Source organism: Calonectris borealis, chromosome Z (genome assembly GCF_964195595.1).
Source record: "Calonectris borealis chromosome Z, bCalBor7.hap1.2, whole genome shotgun sequence".
Taxonomy (NCBI): domain Eukaryota; kingdom Metazoa; phylum Chordata; class Aves; order Procellariiformes; family Procellariidae; genus Calonectris; species Calonectris borealis.
This window is the reverse complement of record NC_134352.1, coordinates 77,351,387-77,373,093: the sequence shown is the minus strand read 5'-3', so window position 1 is coordinate 77,373,093 and position 21,707 is coordinate 77,351,387. Positions and strand designations below refer to the sequence as shown.

General features: G+C 43.3%; 1 protein-coding gene across 5 annotated transcripts in view; it reads right to left on the bottom strand.

Moving 5' to 3' along the window:
- Positions 1–2,464: 2,464 nt before the first annotated feature.
- Positions 2,465–21,707, bottom strand: part of DCAF12 (DDB1 and CUL4 associated factor 12) — a 31,984-nt gene continuing 12,741 nt past the window's right edge. The window contains exons 5-9 of one of the 5 annotated variants that reach the window (XM_075136931.1): positions 19,771–19,964; positions 18,623–18,688; positions 17,752–17,914; positions 13,721–13,905; positions 2,465–3,558 (exon numbers count right to left, since the gene is read on the bottom strand). In XM_075136931.1, coding sequence (XP_074993032.1) covers positions 3,544–3,558; positions 13,721–13,905; positions 17,752–17,914; positions 18,623–18,688; positions 19,771–19,964 — 623 coding nt within the window. In that variant the 3' untranslated portion in view covers positions 2,465–3,543. The other 4 variants (XM_075136929.1, XM_075136928.1, XM_075136930.1 and 1 more) reach the window with 4 other exon arrangements.

Here is a 21,707-nt window from a genome sequence, read left to right as displayed (position 1 = left end):
TGGTACACCTTAATGAAGAGGGAAAGGTAAGACCCTCCGTGCAGGGTGATACTTTGGAGCAGCTGATCAGTAGCTTCCAAATGCTGTGTTGGCTGTGTGGTCCCTTGAACCTTGCAGGGGGCTGAAGCCATCCTGTCATTTGTTCTTTGAGATGAGGAGGCTTAGGGGGGACTGAGGAAGTTGGGAGACAAAGCACAGAAGTTCTTGTTTTCTAATACACTGTGAACTTTCTCACTTTCAATCTGACAGAATGGGCTGCCCTTCCCCAAGGAACAGTTCAAGCACCTTTACTGGACCTTGAAAGCACCTTACACTGGGAAAGACTATCCGGAATCTCCATTCAGCAGCAGACAGGATGAGAACAGCTATGGCGAGGAAGAACTAACAGAACCGGTGTGAAACTATTCCCACAGTGCTGTCTTGGTTTGGCTTCCTTGTTCTGCAGCAGCGGTGCCACCAGCTGGCAAGAGCCGAGATCCCAAGTCACAAAGATCAGAAACAAAATACACCCAAGAAGGGAAGTGATGACAGCCAAGCAAACCTGCAGCAGCTGGGCTGGGAGTTAGAGGCAGGCAGCAGATTGAGTGTTGAAAGGGATAATGTGCACTACCGCTGTGTTTGTAGTGTACAGTAAAAGCACAGTCGATAGCAGCGTAGACCTGCTGCAGGCTCCAGGCCAAGGAGTGCAACAGATCTCATCTTGGTTCCATAGCCAGAAATGACGATGGCCACACAGGCACATGCCAAGCATAGCCAGTGAGAAAGCGCCGAGGGAACCTGGACTATTCAGTATAAGGAGTGAAGACCGTGGCCATGAAGCAGTTAAAAAAAATCCCTTCCAACAAAAAGAGATGAGCTGCCCCACAGAAGGGAACAAACTGCTTCATCTGCACAGTGAATGGGAAAGCAAGGGGACCTGCAAGACAGGCGATGGGACAAAATAGGTGAATGCTAGAATTATTTGCTGGGGGAGGATTTGGACTCTTTAGTGCTGAGATTTAAGCTGGACACACATCTAGGAGGAGCTGGATGTGTACTGATTGTCCTGGTACTTCCTGAGGTGCTCAGCCATCCCCAATCCTTTCTGGTCCTGCACGTCAGCTGACAGGTCCCACGCCATCTGAATGCTGTACTCAACGGAGCATCTGATGCAGCCGAGGAGTTAGTGACTATCATTGCCAGAGCCCTTTCTGTAGCTTAAAGTAACTGTCCCTTCACCCTCTTCTCGCTTTCTTATGAGGCTTAGTGGTAGAAACAAAAGAATTACCCTGGCAGGGGACCTGTTCTGTGTTAAGGAGGAGCAGCAGCAAGCGTGACCATCTAGGAATAGAGCACAGCTCATGAGCAGTTCAGCTCCAGCTTCCACACTGAGGGGTTGGCACAAGCTCGTCCAAATCCATGGCTGCGACAGGAGGCAAGCCAGGAGCCACAGGTTGTAGTGCTACCGATGCCTTCTAGCTTCATCCCACCACACATCTAACCCATCATCTCCTGCATGTCTCCAGGGCTAGGGATATTTTTTTTCCTTTGCATCTCTCGGCTCTCAAACAGTTTTGGTATAAGGCTCAGTAGGATGACAGTATAGTATTCACATGCCTTTTAGACGTTCCTCTTCCTCTTTTGGCATCCACAAGCATCAGTAATGCCTACTGCAGTACTACAGGGAGCGGAGATGGTGCAGCTGGAGACATGGTCTCCCATAGCTTGCATACAAAGCTGCATGACCATGGAAACTAGCACCTCAGGGTGAGGCCCAGTGTGAAGATGGGAATGCAGGAGCTGCTTTTAGGCACGTGATTTTAACCTCCAACATAAAGCTTAGATCTCTTAAGGACATTCCTCCTTTCCAAAAAATAACCTTCCCAATTCTATGTGGGGAAGCGGAGACAGGGAAATAGGACAGCTGGGCAGAGGCCTGACTCTCCTGGGCAATGAAAGTATGGTGGAAGATCTAATGCTACAGATGCAGTTTTGGTAAGTAAGGTCTTCCTGAAACCCTTAGTCCTATACCTGTCTACCTATAGGTATCTGTACTGTCCAAAACTTCTAAGGGGTGTTTCCTCCTTAGAAAAATAAAGTGGTTGAAAGGAAACTTGCCTCAGACAAATGAGGTACCAGAAGAAAAGAACAGGAAGGAGATGCTTTGAAGAGTGTAATAGTCCCAACTCTGCCATTAGATACATTTCCTATGGAAGCAAGGAGTGTTACTGCAGCTGTACAGAGAACAGGACTAATGTTTAAGCTATGAAAAACAGGAATAAGCTGAGAACCTGCCCTTGGGATAATCAATCCACTCACTGGTGAAGGAAAAACAGTTCACTTTATTTCCTTTGAATCAGTCATGTCAACACAGAGGCTGGACTGTTACAGGGAGAAACCCAAGCCCACTTGCTCTCAAACTGCCCTGGATTTACTTGCAGTGGGATTGATCAGCAAGTAAAGGAAACCATCGGCCAAGCCAACGCACTATACAAATACATTTTATTTAGAGATACCCATAATAAGATGCACAAATACTTTTTGTTCACCAATTTTCAGATCACACAACTTCAAGTAGTGGAAAAAAAACAAACTGCAGTTAATTACAATTATCTATATAACAGGGCAGTAGTAAAAGATCCATTTGTCAGACTACAGCATGGTTAATGATACTCAGGTGAGTATGTACAGATCTAGGTATTTAAAAAGTGCATGGGTCATTGCCACATACACTAACATGCTTTTTCAAAGAGCAACATCTTTCTGGCATGTGAACACAGTAACCCGGTTAATGTAAGATGGAAAATTAGGCTCTTAATTTGATCTGGAAATGTGTCTATTAACAGTTTTCCTCCAAATGGCAAATTAAGAGTTATTTGTGACTGACACATGGAAAACAATCTGTAAAAATCACTGTTACATTGTCCATGTAGTCAAGCAACACACAGATGACCTAAAATGATCAGTTCCAGCCTACACCTTCATAGCTCTTCTACCACAGTCGTCTTCAGAAGAGTCCAGAGTACTTGATCGCATTTAGCAAGCTGGCAGAAGAGCTGTAATCCGAGATCCAAGCTCTTGCACCCACACCGAGTTCTTCCCCAAGAGAAATCTCAATCCTCAAATTTCAAAACCCCCATCTTCCACCTGCAAGCATGTCAACTGGATCACGTATTGCTGGGTTTACTTTTAAATTCCCATCTAAATGGAGGGAAAGGTAGGAAGTGGTGCTGATCTGAGAGAGTAGCTGCATTGGTTTAAAGTTGCATTTAAAACACATGGAACCTGGACTCTTCTCTCCAGTGTCTCTCTCAAACCAAGTAAGTTCAGCAGGTTCCACTGCTCAATGCAATTCCTGTTTTGCTTTTAAATAGGAATAGTGCTGTATGGTGCTTGGGAAAGACCAGCAAGGGCTGTTGTATGGATGATTACACATAAGAGCAAGAAACACATTATATCAGTCTTCAGTTAAACTTTTTCCATTGCAAACAGAGAAAGACAGAGACTGACTTTTGCATTATAGTTGAGAGGCACATTTTGCATTGATGAACAGAAAACCCCAGTTTACATTGCAACTTTCTGTGGATTAGAACGCAGACAAACCTCCTGTTAAAGCAATTTTTAAAAAAGAAACGAAAAAACTCAGTTACTGTTCTTCTATTTAAAATTCTTAAACTGCTCCCTCACCTATTCTACCCAGAGATACCTTTCCACTTGTGTGTATGCAGTTGCTTTTCCTCCCTAAAACTTGTTTGTGTAAGAGATCCTTGTTTCTGTGCACTTTGGAAGTAGACAAATAATTCTGATGCCTCACAGGGTGGGCCCCTGTACCATGTTCAGGAGAGCCGAGAAAGTCAGTAGGATTTTGTACATATGCAGTGAACCCCAGAATAAACACCACGAAAAATAAAAGCCACCAAACTGAAATAGCCAGCAGTACAGGAATCGACTCCTTCACGGAGCAGGAATGAGTTTGGAGCAAAGCCCTTCGGACTGAAAGGGGAATACCAGTCCAGGGAGATATCCCCGGCTGAATCTCATGAATAGGGAGACTGCGAGCAAGGTCCCAATTCAGCAGGCTACTGCCTAAGCCAGTAAACTCCAGTAAGGCTTAAACAGGTGCCCCTGGGCTTTGCAGAACTGGTACCTGAACTGGTAAGCCGATAGAGGACAGGGAACTTGCTCGAGTCCCGAGGGGTAGAGGGTGGCAAGATGGGAGCGAGGCCGGGACGAGAGGCTGAGAATGAAGACACAGCACTTTGAAGAGTGACAGAGCCCGTTAGAAGTTACTTATCCAAATGGTCCCACAATCAGACCTGCACTGTGAGAGAAGCCCAGAGCAGCCAACTGAAGCTGTCAATCCCAGCTGCCCTGTTACACCCCTGCACATGCAGCTCGTGCTGGTTCAACAACCAGCCAGGTGGAGGGAGCTACAGACAAGGCCCTTTCACGCCATCATCCCAGCAGGAAGCACATGAAGGTGGCTGGTGGCAGCTGTAAAGCACACTAGTCATCGTCAATCACAAAACCAGAGACAAGTGCATTGGTAATCTTGAGTGATGAGGGGGAGAGTGAGTGACCACTGAGGAAACTGGTTCTTCCCCATGACATCTTCACAGCTCATCTTAAGAGGGATGACCAAGAGTTTCGCAAGCTGTGAGAGCAACTAATCTGCAGTCGCATAAGCATAAGGCATGATGGAGCAAACCCTCAAGGCTTCCATTGCTCAAACGCTCCATTATCAGCTCATCTCCGAGCGTAGTCAGCCTTTGGCATTACTGCTGGCCAAAGCTCATAATAACTTCTGCCTTTTGAGCACAGGGTTAGAGTCTAGCTCAGAGCACTACTATAGCACAGTTTTTTCATAATCCACCAAATATGCAAAAGAGAAAAAAAAAATCTGTGGAGAAAGCCTTTAAATGGGATCAAGTCAGCCGAAAGTCAGTGATGCACCCTCCTGTTTTTGCCCCTCAATTAAATCTTTAGTTATGACGTTGAGTAGCAGCCAAAGACGCCAGTTCTCTGGTTGACTAAACCACCACTGATCAGTTTAACAAACACTGGGTGCAGACGCAGGGCACCTCCACTTCCTGATCCGCGGACATCCACTGTACAACACAGATGCGAGAGAATTTCAGCCTCTGTAGACTGTGCAGGAGTGGAGTCTCCACTTCCGAGGCAGCCAGCCAGCCACTGAAGTTTATGGTAAAAGCACAGAGTGATCTTTCTACAGTGGGCTACAGGGTTTTTTTTATTACGACTCGATATTTTTCAGACTAGGCAAGCAGCTTTGAACTGATTGTTAAAGGTGAACTAGGAAGAAACGGGAGGAGAGGAAGGTGCTAAAGATTACAAGACAAAGTTAAACAAGTTTGTTCTACTCTGAAGAGTGACTGTGATAAAAACAGGACCTTACTGAATTTGAAGAAACTCTGAAGTTAGCAAGAACTAAAAAGAGAACTCCAGATTAAGTCTGCACTGGGCTACAGAGAGAACAGATACAGTTAGTACAGGAAATACACATACATTAGAGCTCCTTGACCATGTATTAATGTCAATACACTGATGACTAATCATGCTGATTCTAAAAATAAGGTACCCTCCTGGATCAACAGAATGCAGTACTGTACTTCAGTTAATGATGGGTATGCATGCCCATTGAAGGCCACAGCAAGTGAAGAAATGTTCTGTTTCCATGCTCTTATGATCAAATTAATCTTACAGCTGGGAAGGGACATCTTGTATCAATTACACCATCCTCTGCTATCTGTGAAACTCAGGCCAAATTCCAGATGTCAGTTTGAGTTTAACCAAGATATCCTTTGTCAATTCAGAAAACAAAGCCAAACGTGTAATGTCTTTGTATTGGGGGGGAGGGAAATCACTTTTCAGAGAGGAGAAACAATTTACAAGGTAACTCTGAACACTGAGCCCCATGTGCAGGCAGGCTAGTTTCACATACTATCTGCAATTCCTCACTGTTCCATTTGCAAGCTGCATCAATAATTTCAAACAGTTTTACCTTACAGTTAAAAATGTGCACTGTAACATTTGAAGACAGCTGTTACTACTTCACTTGTCAGCTTCTGTGATAGTTCAGGATCCAGTGCTCTTTCTGACACAGCTCATAACAGAAACAGCAAGCTGAGAAAGGCTCTGTTAAATGGGTGGAATTGCAAGAGTTGTTAAACGTCAGACCCTGGATTCAGAACAAAAGCCAGCAAGTATCAGCAAGTTCTTTTTTTTTTTTCTTCCCCCCCACCCCAGCTTTGGATCTTATTACATATATTTGGAAAAAAACATTAAAAACAGTTCAGTGTAGGACATCCTACCCTCAGGCAACAAGTTGTGATCACCGCACATTCTAAAATACCTTGTGTAGTTTGTGCATCATATACAAGTACATCATAGGCAATGGGGAAGATCCAGCATTTGTGTACACATTAACATACAAGCAAGCACTGATGGATGTCACAGGTAAGACTGATCCCAAGACAAACCAGTGCATTGATTTGCGTCTACACCACATCCTAAAACAAATGGAACAAGTCACAAGTAACAGTACAAACCTGTTGCAACTTCAACACGAGCATCTTAGAAAAAGACAATGCATGTACCCAGCCCTAAGACAGTGACGAGTTCGTGAGATAACTTTACAAAGATCAAGGTACCAGAAGAGGAAGGCACATTAACCTCTGGTTGGTCCATTTCGGTATTTGGATGAGTCATAGTGATTTATATACCCTGAGTCTGTGGGAGGCCTTGAAAAGGAAAGGAGACCAGGTAAATGGGCAAATAAAAAGTACAAGTTTAATGAGATTTTAAGATTCAGCACCTGAATTTTCCCTTTTAACAAGGGAATCTAGAAAAGCAGTTCCTAAGAAAACAACATATTGACTCCTAGATTTTTGTTCTGAGGTCAAAGAATCAACATCTAGGACTATAGAGACATCGCACTATGTTGTGAGGGTTTTTACAGACCCTCTCAGCTTCAGTCTAATGACCAGAATTTGTATACAATCAAGTGCTTTACTTGGTGTTTTTTGGGTACAGAAATGGTCAGGCAGACCACATCTTCTTAACTCTGCCAACCCTGGCACCCTGTTTTAGATGTGTGTGCACTTTCTTAGACTGTACCATTCCCGGCAGGATACCAGAGGGAAAGGCTGTTAGAAAATGGCACTCAATTTTTAATTGGGAAGATTCCTTTCTGTCAAGAGCATTCTTTTAATTAGCCAAGTACCACATAGTTTTGATAAAGAAACCCAGCATCACAAGCAAAAAGATACTTCCTAATTTAAATCCTTGAAAATTAACATGGAGAAACAAGAATGACAAGGATATCTACTTGATCTCTCTGAAAAGATTTCTGACTAAGCCCTTTCACAAGTACCTCCTGAGCAATGAGTAAGTATCCCCTCTATGTTTTTAAACTCCTCAGGAGTCCTGAGAGCAATACCAAACGCTGTTGGGCTTTCACCTTTCCTATTGTGCCCCCTTGCCCATCCTCACCACACACCAAAGTGCCCGCTTGCAGAGGCAGGGGTGAGCATATGTGGGAGATCCCTTCAGACAAGATGTGGCCGTGTTCTCCTTTCCACTCTTCCTTGTCTGCAACATGGACAAATTCCTGGTGTCTGTGCTTCAGAGACTTTCAAATAAGTTACTGAAAGCACTGCAACACTCAGAAATGCATTTTAAGTTGAGGTCACACCATGTGCTCTGGCTATGGGGTGGCCAGCGGTGCACACAGGGATTTTCACTTGGCTTTAAGCTAGAGAGCATGTGCCTGGCTAGCATGGGAGCCCAGGGCCCAGCACGGGCTGGCCAGAGGATCAGCTCCACCTGCATCACACACAGCTCTACAACAGTGTTCCTAGGAACAAGCTGTACCCCAATTCAGTAATTTAGTCATAGCAGCAATTGTGACAGAAGCTAATTAAGAACCTCTCGGACACCTTGGGAAAGTGGGTTTATGGAAAATAAGGGTATCGGACCACTACAAACAGAACTCAGAGCTCCCACCTGGCTGCTGAAAGATGCCGCTTGCTTTGCCAAGATGCAGCAACAAACAGCCCCTCTGTTCTTGATTTCTTCCAAACAACCAAACAGGTGACCTCCATGAAGGGTCAAGGCAAGCCTGCTTTATTTCACATCTGCACCAGGTGAGGGACATTAGTTCACAAGGCCAGTAAGTGCCTCTCAGCTGAGGGGCAGAAATTAAGACACCAAACCTCCATTCGACATAGCTGGATCATAACTTTAATATCTGTTAAGCCTGCAGCTGCAAACTATACACAAAGCAAGTGCTCGGGTGAGGGAAGAGGATGAAATTCTGGAGAAGAATAACTGATACATAAGTATCTTAATCCTTAAGATACAAAAAGCTGCCAAAGACTTTTAACGGAGGCAGCAAATATATCCCCATAACGAAGTTCAGGAGTCCCCTTCATTCAGGAAGTCACAAGAGTCACCCACAATGTGAATGTAACCTTTGTGGACAGATTAAGTCCAGTAAGATCACTGGGCACTCTTGCAATGAAATGGATCTATGTGGAAAATGAACAACTGAGACTAGGAACAAACACCTATTAACTATTCTTTGGTAATTTACTCACCTTGGACTAACACCAGCAGCACTGATGAGGGAACCAAACAAATGGACTCACGTCTTTACTGCAATCCCAGAAAGCACCCGAGGAAAGCACTAGTGATTTTCCCTGGCTGACTTCACTGTACAAGGGAGAAAGCTGGAGGAATTACCAGGAATAAGGTGTTTGGTGAAGAGGGTGAGCACCACCCTCATTGCTATGCTCAAGCCAACACTGCAAAGTAGCTTCTGCTTCCTTAGGAATGTCCAACACATAACACCCAATTGTTACTGAGGGGTTGCTACCCAGTACTTACAAGCTGGGTATTACCGAACCCATAATTAAGTCACTAGTTTGATTACCTGTGATTATGAATACTGAAAATGTAATGTCCAAAGATACCCAAATTAACATGGTAGTCTACTGAAAAGAGCTGAGCGGTAAAATTAACTGCTTCCTACACTCACCAGGAACACAAAAGATCCCACTACTGAAAAGCCAATAGCAGGAAGAAAAGTCTGAAGGTCTGTTATGATTAAAGTTCTTTTCTCTCCTTCAAGTGCCTAATGCAAGATAAACCAGAGTCAGTTCCCCCACAGGAATAGACCGTTACTGTGTAATCCCATCAGTCAAACATGTACAAGGGCAAGTGCCCAGTTCTACAGCCTGAGCCAGCCTCAAAGGTCTACCCAGTTTAAAATAAAGCAAGTTGAAGGTCTCAAGCATGGCTTGACAAAACGCCAGCAAGCCCATTTCTGCTCGACCTCTGAAAGAACAATATTGCTACAGTAAAAACTGGGATGATTTGGGATGGAGGACGCAACCCCAAGCAGACCATTCAGGAGGGCAGGAAAGAGCAAGGGAGGGAAATCATCAAGAAACATTGGAAAAGATAAGACGGTCTGAAAATGTGCATGCCACTGGGTCTCAGCAGAGCCGTTCAAGAAACTGCTGAAGTGCAGTCACCAGACTGAACTCCATCCATCGCAGAGGCGTATCTGCCATTTGAACAATGGAGTGCACCCAACTTGCCTCCATGCGGAGCCCGGAGATTCCCTGCTGTACTGCCATTCCTGCACTTCAATGGGAAACCCCTGCGTTTCTCACCATGATCCTGGATTTCAATTCTGATAGCTAACCCAACAGGGCAACAAAATCAAATAAGAAAACCTGGCTTTTTCTCCTATTTCTCCTATCACTTATCTTTGGGCAGTTGGCATATCATCACCTTTCTCTGCCTCAATTTCTAATGCTGACTGGACCAAAAGTGACATACGACCAACCACAAAATATTCTGAAACTTAACGTCTGTATCACTACAAGCATTTAAAACCACTGAAACAGGCCCAATTTGTTTGCGTGCTTGCAGCCCTGTCTATTTTGTTTCCCGTTTTTTGGGGGGATTTTCATACAGCAACAAGGATGGCTCCCTCCCCATGAGAAGTTATCTTTGCAACCTTTGAAGAAAGCAACCTGAGAGCAGAATACGCAGAAGCATGTGAGACTTGAGGAACTTTACATCATTGTCCATATTCTTCTGAGAATTGTCCAAAGCTTCCTATGAAAAAAAAAAAAAAAACCACAAAAAAAACCCAAAACAAAACAAAAAAAAATCAACAAAAAACCCCAAACAAAACACGGAGGAAAACACTACCAGGCTTTAGGACCACACATTGAGGTACACAGGGAGATCAGAGTCAGGAGAGAGGGACACTTTCCAGGGGTGCCTCTTCAGTAACCTAGAGACTCTGCTGACTCTGCAGAAAGATCAGCGTCCATGTTTGGAGGCTGAAGCTCAGTCCATACAAATACCCTTTTTGCCCCCTCACCCAGAGCTGGAATATGCTTCAATTAATAGATCAACATCAGGGCGAGGATTTCCAGACCCAGGATTTTTCCTTTGGCACCGGTGACACTAAAACAAAACAAACAAACAAAAAAAGGCAGCACCTCAAATCAAGCCCAAACGAAAACCTAAGCAGAACATGTTCCCTGTGACAAAGTGATCTTGCACAGTAGCTGGAGAGCAATCCTAGAAATACACATCCTGCCATACTTCACCAAGACTTGTTTTTCCCTCTATACTTCCACTTTTCAAAACCCCTAAAATAACCAAAGCAGTATGTTGCCATCATAGAACAACACAGGCACCATTACGACATCTTTAAAAAACAATGAACAACTCTAAAATTTGAAAGCTCCTTTGCTACCCCGTGGTATATAATTCGCCCCTTTTCAGAGAAAAGCCTGAATAGCCACAGACGCAGTGCCGTGAACTGATTCAGTTTAAGCCATCAACCCACAAGGGAAGTAGAATTGTGAAATGCCGTCAGAAGATCTGTTTGCGAAGCACCCGTGTCAGTGCTCAGTGTGAGTAAATTATACTTCTGGGACACGTGCACATCTGGGAGAGCTCTTCTCTTGCCAGGATTTCCACAGAGATGGGAGGGAACTGCATTCCTTGCGGGATTTCCATCCAAGTCTCCACTACCAACTGGAAATTAAGCCTGAGGCTCACTGCTTGGCGTTACTGATGAAGATACTGAGTACAAAGACGAGAGGGACCGGAACGACACATGCAGACTAGCTTTAGGCAGTCCGGCAGGAACTGCATAAGGGACTAGAGCTACTCTGCAGTGGTGGCTGTGATCTCCAGCAGAGACAGGAGAACAGAGCATGTCCCAGCCTTGTCTTTCTTCTCAGCTTCAACCAACTGCCCATTTGGCACCAAAGCGGTGAGATACAAGCACACTCTGCTCCACCGGTGACAGAGGCAGGGGAAAGGCATTCATCCCAGCAGAGGACAGAGGCGTCAGTAACAGCTGAGAGTTTGGTGCCTGCCAAAAGGGTAGGAGTAGCACCCTGGAGTCCTGCATTTTAGCTGAGTATTAGGTAAGACCATCACCCTGGAATGCACACGCTTCACAGCTGGACCTGAAGGGCATAAGACCTATTGTCCCCACCCAGTCCCACATGAAGTTCGAGGGAGTTTGAATGCAGAAGGCAACAGGGGATTTGGGGAAAGGCTGAACCTCTCCTACAGCAAGCAGGACGACAGCAGATGACAGTGCAACGTGAGCTAACAGCAAGTTATCTTGCCACACGGAAAGCTTCTAGCTTGCGTTAGTTACGTCCGAGATGTACTCATTAACCTTGGAGAAAAAAAACAGTTTATTTATTCCATTGGCTTATTAGAGGAGATGGCCAGAACAGCTAAAATAGGAAAAGTTTCCACAACCTGGGACAAAAACGGTCCTGGGCTTTAGGCAGTTTATGAAGAACCATGAGCTACTACAGCAGCATACTCAGGAACCTTGGCTGATCTGGAAAATGGATAGATTCAGTTCATTTTGAATGACAAGAACATTCATGTCCCTAGCCCCCATTCCCTCTCGGCACCTCTGCAGGCCCTCAATGTAATGTCACCCTGCAATAGCCACGCTGCAGAATAGCCTACGCAAACTCCAGTTGTGCAAGCTGATACCTGGGACAGGCAGAGAAGGAGCAGAAGATCAATTTTTGCTCCTGGCACTGCTGAAAACTACAATTCAAATACGAGCGCACTTTTGAGACCTCCTGCACTTCTACAGTTTGGGCTTGATGGGCAATACCCCTAGGGAATCCGTCCCTGGGCTTCAATAAGTACAGCTTTAAATTACTGTATTCCTCTATGTATAAACAGTGTCATTAGACTTGTACTTTTAAAAATAAGATCAACCCAGGCCAGGGCCAGGCTCTGCAGATAAAGTAGTAGCTTATCTCTTATAAATATTTTTAATATTTTTTAATTACAAGTAGTCCTCACTCCAGGTAATGTAACTTGACACGAAGTACCTGCACACACGCAGCCCCTAGACTTTCACAGAAAGCCCAGGAGCAACCACTCTATAAGAAAGGAATCCTACCTCACAGCAAAGTAGAGGAGGGGGCACATGGCCAAGATAGCCTAAATGTGGGGGAATAGTCATTTGGAGTAAATACAATAAAAAGGGATTTCAAAAACCCTTCATATAAAGGATCAAGGAGGTTAAAGCAAAAAACTGGTTCAAAAAGATGTACAAAACTGTTGGAGACCAACAGAAAACTCTGCCAAAAAATAACTTGCATTTAAATCAGAAATAAATGGCATCACACAATTCTGTTTTTAAAAAAAGGAAAAGAAAAGTGGAAATCTGTGTAAAGATCAGCATTTATAAAGAGTTATCATTAGCTCCAGAGACCAGCGTAGTTCCCATGAAGTCCTGATGGAAGGGGGCCTCCTGCCACAAAGAGTTTCGTTCCAGACGAGTCGTAGCAGTGGGTGTAAACAGCATTTGGGAAGAAATTTATGTCAGAAAAATAATTCCTCCAGGTTTCATCATGATTCTGTTAAAGGAAAGTTTAGATTGTTATTGTTGCTAAACAAACCCAAAACCTTGTTTCACAAGAGCAGAAGGTAGCTTCCAGAGCCTAAAAAGGGATCTTTTCTGGTAATAGTCCCTGAAGCTTCAGACAGATCAACTTGAAGATACCAGAGTTGTCACAAAGCTTTTTCTGAGGACATTTGGGCCAAACATTGGAGGGGGGAAGGTGGAGGGTAGGGAAGGTATCAAGTTTCATTAGTTTTTAAAGTTACATCACAATGATAAAAAAGATAATGGAGAGAAGTTAGACAAAGCCATTACCTGCTTTATAACAACATACAGGAAATTGAACTCAAGTGCCTGCCATGGCATTACCTCAGGAAGCCACAGTTTCTAAAATTGCACACAATTAAATTAATCTCTCTTACTTTGAGTACCACGTTGGAGTAGCATGTTTTTGAAGGAAGACAACGTATTTTGTGTTTGAGGTTCTGAAAATTCGAAGTTAGATTACATGCCAAAATACAAAGATATAAAATCTAGTTCATTTATGAATCAGTGCATAAGAAAAGGAGTCAGTATGCCTTACACTCAAGCAACCAACCATTCAATACTCTTTCATAAAGCTTTTGTAGAAAGCAATTCTGCAGTACTTCTTGCTTTTTGTGATTACGGGTATTGGTTACATGATCACTGTTCTGCTGGGACGCATTTCATACAGTCGCTCCCATGACTACAAAAAGAACCGTTTCTCAAGCCCTACGGCACTCCTGTGTAAAGGGTCGCCTACAGCTACACGCAACTCACCAGCCAGCCTTTCCCAGTAGTCAACTTCAAAATTTCACTTCCTCCTAATTTCTGCTTCTGTCCATAGCAGGCACGTGGGGGCTTTTCATCCAGGAACCTCTGGGCTCTGATGTCGTAAAACAATAAAGAACCTTGCCCCGTTCCCACTGTGATGATGTGCTCGTAGAAGCTCACCGATCGAATACCTGTCAAACAGAGAAGGGACATACAACGCAGTAAGGAAGATGGATGCTTTGGCTCTGCAGCGCTGCTGCTTGATGTCTAATATTTTCTTTAAGAGGAGCCACCTAGTAGTATTCTCCACAACACAAGTTTCCCCACTGCTATGGAGCAGTGCAGATAAATCCCATTGATGCTATTGAAACAGCAGCTTCAATTACATATACTACTTCCCTTCTCCCTAGGCCATCAGCCACACTGATGGTGCGTAGTCAGAAGCTTCATTCTCAGCAGGCCCCGGCTTTGCCAGATAAGCAAAGATCATAAGCCATTTAGGATCAAGAGGAGCTTCGTGAACACTCTCAGTGAACGCACCATGAGCGAGTACATGGCAGCAGACAGAGGAAAGAGCATCACATTGGTTTCCTCCATGAGCCCACACCCTATCTAGCTACCTGCCAAGCTGCCATGTGACCGTGTGAGAAAAATTACTGTCCCAGCTGCCACCAAGTGCATTTAGCGGATCAACAAGCTAGCTGTAAGCAAGTATAATCATAATAATCACTAGTCACTTTGCTGCTAAGATAGGTCAGGCTCTTAAATAATTTTGAAGCTCCACTCAAATATTCTCACGCAAGCACACCTTACTCTCTGTAGCTGGCACTTTTAGCACTTCACCTAGCAATGAAAACAGACTAGGAATCCTACAACCTAAGCAACACCATGTTACGCCAGCACATGGGAAGCTACAGCAAGTTTCCAGTCCAAACAAAATATTCTAGCACAATTCAGTTATGCCATTAGATTGAGTAAAAGGAGTACATTTTGTTTCCACAAAAATCTAAACCTGAAGCCTCAGCTAAACAAGGATCCCTTGGAAACAGTCTTGGGGAGATTCTGTATGTAGGAATTTGCAATTTGCAAAATGTCCTGTCATCTCACCTCTATTTATTGTGCAAAAGGTTCGTTCTGTGTAAGCACTCTACCCCAAACAACTCTTTACGCAGATTAAACCCTGCCACACACATGCTTTTCCTTCCTGCACAACATAATGCCAGGTTGTAACTCCAGGGCTGTTCAAGCCCTCTTTAAAGTACCACTGAATTACAGCCTAAACAAGTATTCAAACAGGAGGGGAAAAGTAGTGAGTTATGCCAGCTACATCCACGTGCCAACTGCTGTCACCGTACCAAGTGGGACTGAACGTCACAAAACTTGTAACATACTGGAGTACGCCCAGCAGGACACGTGAGGGCAGACGTCTGAGAGGTGTGGATGCAGCCAGGGAGTTTCCCCTTCCCCTTTGTACAGAGTCCTGACTGGAAACACATCCTCATCCTTCCGCCTCCGCAACCTGATGTTACATCCCCAGCCACCAGCATCTGTGACACACACTTAGAACAGGCAAGGCCACATCATCGTGTGCTCCAGATGCGAGGTGAGGTCTTGGCTGCAGGCTTAATAGGTGGGAAAACACTGTGCAAGTCTCACACCTGCTGAATTAGATTTACCAGATTTGTATAAGAATCTCCACTTCAATTCAGAGAACTACAAATGCATCTGAGCAAGTTGGAGACATCTCTCCCCGCCATTACAAGGGCCTGGCTCTGGCAAATACACGCAGAAAGCTTTAAGCCCTCTGCAATCAGCAAGAGCAGTCACTTGGATAAGAGAAGGGCACAAGAAGGGACCTCCTCTTATTTTTGCTCCAAAAGTCCACTTGACAAGCAACCCAGCAGAACACTCACTTAACAGAAACAGGTGATGGAGTATGAAAGCAGATGGCATATACTTTTCAATGCAATTTATTAATAAAAAGCTGTAAAATGCAAAACAACTGTGGATCTTTCTCTAATCAAAAAAATTAACTGAAGAAATCCGTGATGTACCCATTACTAAGAGGATGTTTAGAACAGGCTTTCAAGAACAGCACTTCAAATTGGCTCCTAAGGGGCTGAAGTACCTCAGATTAATCATTCCCATCAAACTAAAAGCACAACCTGTGCCTAGAACTGATCACGGTAAGCTCTCTAACATACCCAGCACTCCACCACCTGGACCTGGACTATTTGGGTCAGCAAATTGAGACTCACTCCTGAGAGGCAGGGACGCTCTACAAATCCCAGAAGAAAATGAAGATGCAGTAGCGTGTCCTACACAAGGAGCAGACACAGAGTCCGTGCTGCACAATCTCTGTCCATTATGTTAACATTGCTGCCTTCAGGATATAAAGTCAAGGGCACACGACATAGTACTGCATGCCAGCTAAGCAGAAAGCAGTTGCTCTTGCAGATCAAGAAGTTGAGTCCAGGGCCTGCACTTCCCTGTACAGCTGCTGAGAAAAGCAACACTGACAAGATGTACCAAAAAGCATGAGCTACCTTCTCATGTAGAGCAGACAGGGTTACACTGGGTAAAAAACAGCCCCAGTTCCAGTCTTACTAAGCGACAATCTTTCTCTGACCTGCTTTTGTATACAACCCTAATGATCTGAAGTTAACTTGGACTTACCATGTTCATTTGGAAGCTGAAACCACATTCAGGTAACACTTCAAAGCATTTAAAAGTCAATCCAGATTTTAGTCCGCAAATCAATAAGCAGCCTACTTTCTAGAGGTGCTGCACCGCTCCAAGTCCCAGTGAGATCAATAGAAAGTTGAAACACTTGGTATCTTGGGAATTAATATTACTCAAGTGCCTCCACCACCATGCCAAGGAAAAAGATCTGCCTACTACGCAGAACAGAACATAGCATTGAACAAAGGCTTTCTCCAGACATAAACTGGAGATGCCCCAGAGATACTACCTACGCACAGATCATCCCCCCAGCAGGGATGATCACATACTCAAGGCAGAAGCTTTCAGCCACCAACCACCACTGGGCACCACACTCCAGTGTCTTGGTATTTCTTCCCTATGATACTAAAGGGTGACAGTGTCAAGGACCTCCACAGAGCCCTCACTGATAGGGTCAGGACAAGGGCTGTTGCTGGTAAGGTGTTCAGGTGACAACATGCGCCGGTGAAGCACCTTTTCTCATATTATAGAAACCGATCCCGTATCTGAAAGAAGCAGACCCTGACATTTATCTAGACAGCACTGTTCAAACTCCAGTAACCACATTAATAAAACTTTCCAAACCCTTGCCTACATGCTTTCTCTTTTGATAACTTGCCCAATAAAGAGATGATGCCCAGAGCCAAGCTAAATAAGGACTGCAACTTATTAGTCTGGGATTAATATGGTTTAAAATGGGCATCACAGTGCCTTCTCATGCTTGAAAATAAAGGGTATGGGAAGAAGCTTATGAGGCCATGCACCCTGCAAGCCCTCATGCTTGGCCCTGGTATAAGGTTCAATTTGACATACTGCATCCACATCAAGAGTCTCACTCATGACTTTAAAATTACAAAGCAAGCATTCACTCACAGCACAGACTCCCAATATGATAGCACAGAGCAGACAACATGCTTTTTTTTCATTCCCAGAGAAAAATACAGGAATAGACAGTATTAATAGCAGTACGAAGGCTGGATTTGCTTTGAGATGAATTAAAACAGAATAAGACACAGTAAAAAATAAGTATAAGTAAAATGCAGTTTTAAAAGTTCAGTAATATTTGGAGGGTGTACAACTTAGCTGATCATAAAAGCACTAACGTTGTCTATCACTAGATTTCAGAGTTGCTTTTAAGTTTGGTTTGTTGGTTGTTCAAGGAATACTGTCATAAAAGCTAAACCTACATATACTATTAATGATTTAGTCTATCACATGAAAAACCCTTCCTATTTATTAAAAGCTTATCTTACTGCAGTCTTAATAGCTACTTCTGCAAGCAAACCATTTGAAGCACCCTTTGACAAATTTCTTACCACTGCCTCGTTCTTTGGAACAGACGGATTTAACATTGTGAGAAGGCTGCCTTGGATCCAGAAAGGAGACATGTGCCTGTGATCCTACTGCATACACTGACCACTCCTGACCATAAGCCAAACACACGTTCTCCCTGCAGTATGGCAACTTTGTGGAAAGTAACTGGAAACGGAAGAAATAAAAATCAACCCGTTATGAGAAAAGAGCAAGATGTTAATAGAACAATTCTGCAAGCTATGTTCAAGGAAGTTGCAGTGAAAAAAACAAAATGCAGCTAAAAAATAAGTTCACCACAAAAACAGAACTTTAAGAGAAAAGCAACAACCTGATGCAGAGAAAAAAACCTGAAGGAGATGAGATGCCTTATCTGAACCACACTGAGATTTATAAAGGCTGAAGCCAAGTATTATGCAAAGAAAAATGAAAATTTTGGCAAATTGTTTTAAATCTTTCTAAGCTGCTGTTATTTCTTCAGCAGGTGCACACAGACATCAGCTCTCAGTTGAAAAAGCTTACCTCATACACTAGCATAGATATTCTGGGTTTGATCTGCAATTACACTTAAATTAGTGCAACTTCCTTTATGAACACTGCTAATCAAGTATCCATCATACTCCATGGAAAGGTTCACTTCAGCTCACCCAGAACTGGCAGAAAGTTAAGAGCCCTTCCCGCCCTCCAAAATAAGGGGAGCGAGGAGTTTCTCTCCCGAAGTTCTAATTTTTAGGACACTTCATTTTACATAAAGCTTTTAAGTGTTTTACAAACACTGTTGCTCTTCCTTCAAGCGTTTAAAGGAGATGAAGAATAATGAACAGCCTTAACTGCTAAGCCATTTTTTAAATTTAACACCAACAAACAGAAAAGCACCTTTGATAGTGTGTGCTCTGCTTTCCAAAGATGAAAATACCCATCTAGGGACACAGCTCCCAGCTCCTATAAAAAAAAAAGTAAGAGAGTTAGTTTCTGTATTATAGATGTCCTTAAAAACTCACACTCTACTAGGCAAGCCGCGTACTCCAGACTGAACTCATCCATAATCCTGTACATGCTTATAAAGATACGTTTTCATTTTATCCTGATCTTGATGGAATGCAATACAGCACAAATGTGCCAGGTAGAATAAGAATTAATAAAAGAGTAAATAACCAAAACTAACTTTCAAAAGTAGAGATCTTGTTAGACAATCAAACAATGAATTATTAGACAGTACAAGCTAGAGTTGGCAATTCTCTTCAGCAGCTGCCACACGGATTCTGACCCTGAAGCAAACATTTCTTTCCAGGCACTACTCCGCTGAAAAGCTATTTGAAGTCTCCATCACAGAGGAGTAATTAACAGCTGTAGTGAAAAATAAAGTCCACAGGAGCACCCTGCTTCTGAGAGCACATCCACCTTCGCTTCAGACCTTCTATATTCTTTGAGGGCAGAAAGAAAAGTAGTGGAGGATGAGCTGCTACTCCCACTAGTAATAAGAGATCAGTATGGGGCAGGTTAACATTTACTGCTTATCAAACGCCAACAAAGTAACACCAAAGCAAGCACTGGTGCCTGCCCTGTGTGTCAGTCACCTCAACTGCTGAGCAATCCAGTAACGATTCAGCCCTCAGAACAGGAACTGCCTGAACGTTACCTGGTCTTCATGAAAGGGGAAGGAAAGTAGCAAGAGCACTCAAGAGTGGGACTCAAGCTGCAAGAGGTGTTTTGGTGCTTTATCTGCTTCTTGTAAACATTCCTCCCCACTCCTCCTTAGGGTGCAAGTCTAAAATCAAACCCACAGGAAAATTATTCCTTCTGATAACATATGTTTTTTTTTCTACTGGACTTCTCCATTCACGTGGGGAAGAAGCAGACATAGTAGATAAAGACAACCATCTCACATGAGAAGGATGCAAAAGGATCAGGTAAAAAATATTAGGTTGCTTCTCCGGTATTTCTGATTTAGATTACTTTTGTCTTTTTCTAATGCATATGGACAGTTTTAGGACGTCTTTAACTGTCTTGCTTATCTCACTGACCTTGTTCTTATTGTTGAAAGCCAATGCTCGGACTTTGCAGTTGTCAGGATTGGTGTTCTCCTTGGGGATATCCTTCAGAGCCCTGTGTGTTATGTGGGCATAGACAGGAACTTGAGAGAGATTATGCCTGGCATCACTTTTGGACAACACATCCTCTGTGACTTCCCAGAGACCCATCGAACCGTCCCGGGAACCTGAATAAACAGTCCAAAAATAAATAGTCCATTTCATATTTACATAACTCCCCTTTTTAAAAAAGGAATAAACAATAAGGTCTGAAACAAAGAAAGGATACTATTAATTTAATCTAACTGAACACACTGTTGGTGCCTATATATTAATTATTTTTACCAAAAACATGACTTTACTGAGCTGTAAAGTTCATAACGTTATGAACTCCTTGTCAACTGATTTGTCTACCTGGTTTCCAAGCAGCTAGATCACTTCATCTGTTTTCAAACCAATTAAGATGCATCAAAAAACACAACCCTGTACAACAATCACCGTTAGAGATTTACACGTAGAATAAACTCAGAAGTGACTGAATAGCCTATGCGTTCAGCCTGGCTTACCAAGGCTGAGACTGACAGTCCGTTAAGCCAATATAAAAACCTCCAAGAAAAATCAGTTTGGGTTCATTTGATTTCTGCAGGTATGCTCACAGATATGTACACACATATTTGTGAACTGAACAGGAACAACTATTTCAAACCACAATGTGTACTGATTTGCATCAAATCTATTTTTTAAATAGAAACTGAGGCTGAACAAGCAAGAACTCATTTTATTTTTCTACTGAATTTGAAGATATTAATCCAAAACATGAATCAATAAGAGTAATAATACTGGATGAAGAAAGCTGAATGTCTTTGGTTTGTAGATCCACACGGGCTTAATCCAAGGCCCTATACCCATCCCTTCTGGTGTTTAGGCAACTCACTTCCATCTAAGTCAGCTCTGACAGATTTGACTTGTACCTCAATTTCTTCCCTACACAATGTGAAAAACACATCCCTCCTTCTCTCACAGGGAATGCATAAGAAATATTTCATGTCTTGAAGATGCCAGAAAAAACTAAATATCTACATCAGCCTATTAAATGTATAGGCTTTGGTACATCACAGGGAATAAGCTGCAAAGACAGTTAAGCAAAACATCTTGTTGCAATACAGGTGGTCCAGCACAGCAGAGATGGCTTTGCCCCCTCACAGATGGATTCACTCATTTGCCACTATCACCTACTACAGCCAAATACAAAAGGAGCTTCCTAATGGCACTGCATAGCAGCAGGCAGCACAGGACACTACATCCTGCCAGTCAGTTTACATGTTGATGGTCTTTAATGGTACCTAATCTTGTTTGTTATGGAGGCTGAATACTCAGCAGTAGAATTTCTAAACATCTTGACATACTTCAGGAGGAAGCTGTCTCTTTTAACAGCCCTAGCAGGGGAAAAAGTCAATGTATGTTGTTCAACTGGTTAGCCCTGAAGCCAAGGACAGTATCATTTGTTAATGGCTCATGCAATTATTCATCCCATCTGAAGCTTTTGCCATGGAAATATTTTCATCAGGCCAGTACAACTGAGTGGACTGATGCATTCTCCCTCAGCTATGGCTGCTTAGTCAAGAGTTTAATTTTATGCTTACAGACTACTGACATACACTGCTGAAGGTTTTACAAGCGGAGTCCTGCCTTGTTCTAGTTAAAGTTAAGACAAGCAAGAGGAATAATCAAGCCCCTGGTCCTCTTTGTACTCTCTCAACAGTTTTGAAGGCAGTGAGAAAAATATACTGCCAAATCTCAGACCTCAGGCTATATGATCAGTGTGATCTGCCGTGGGACGAAATGCCCTTTCTTCTTCCTGTGGCATTTAGCCTGCCCCAAGAAAGTCACAAAAAATTTGCATTTAGTTTCTTAATTCAGATAAAGGTATT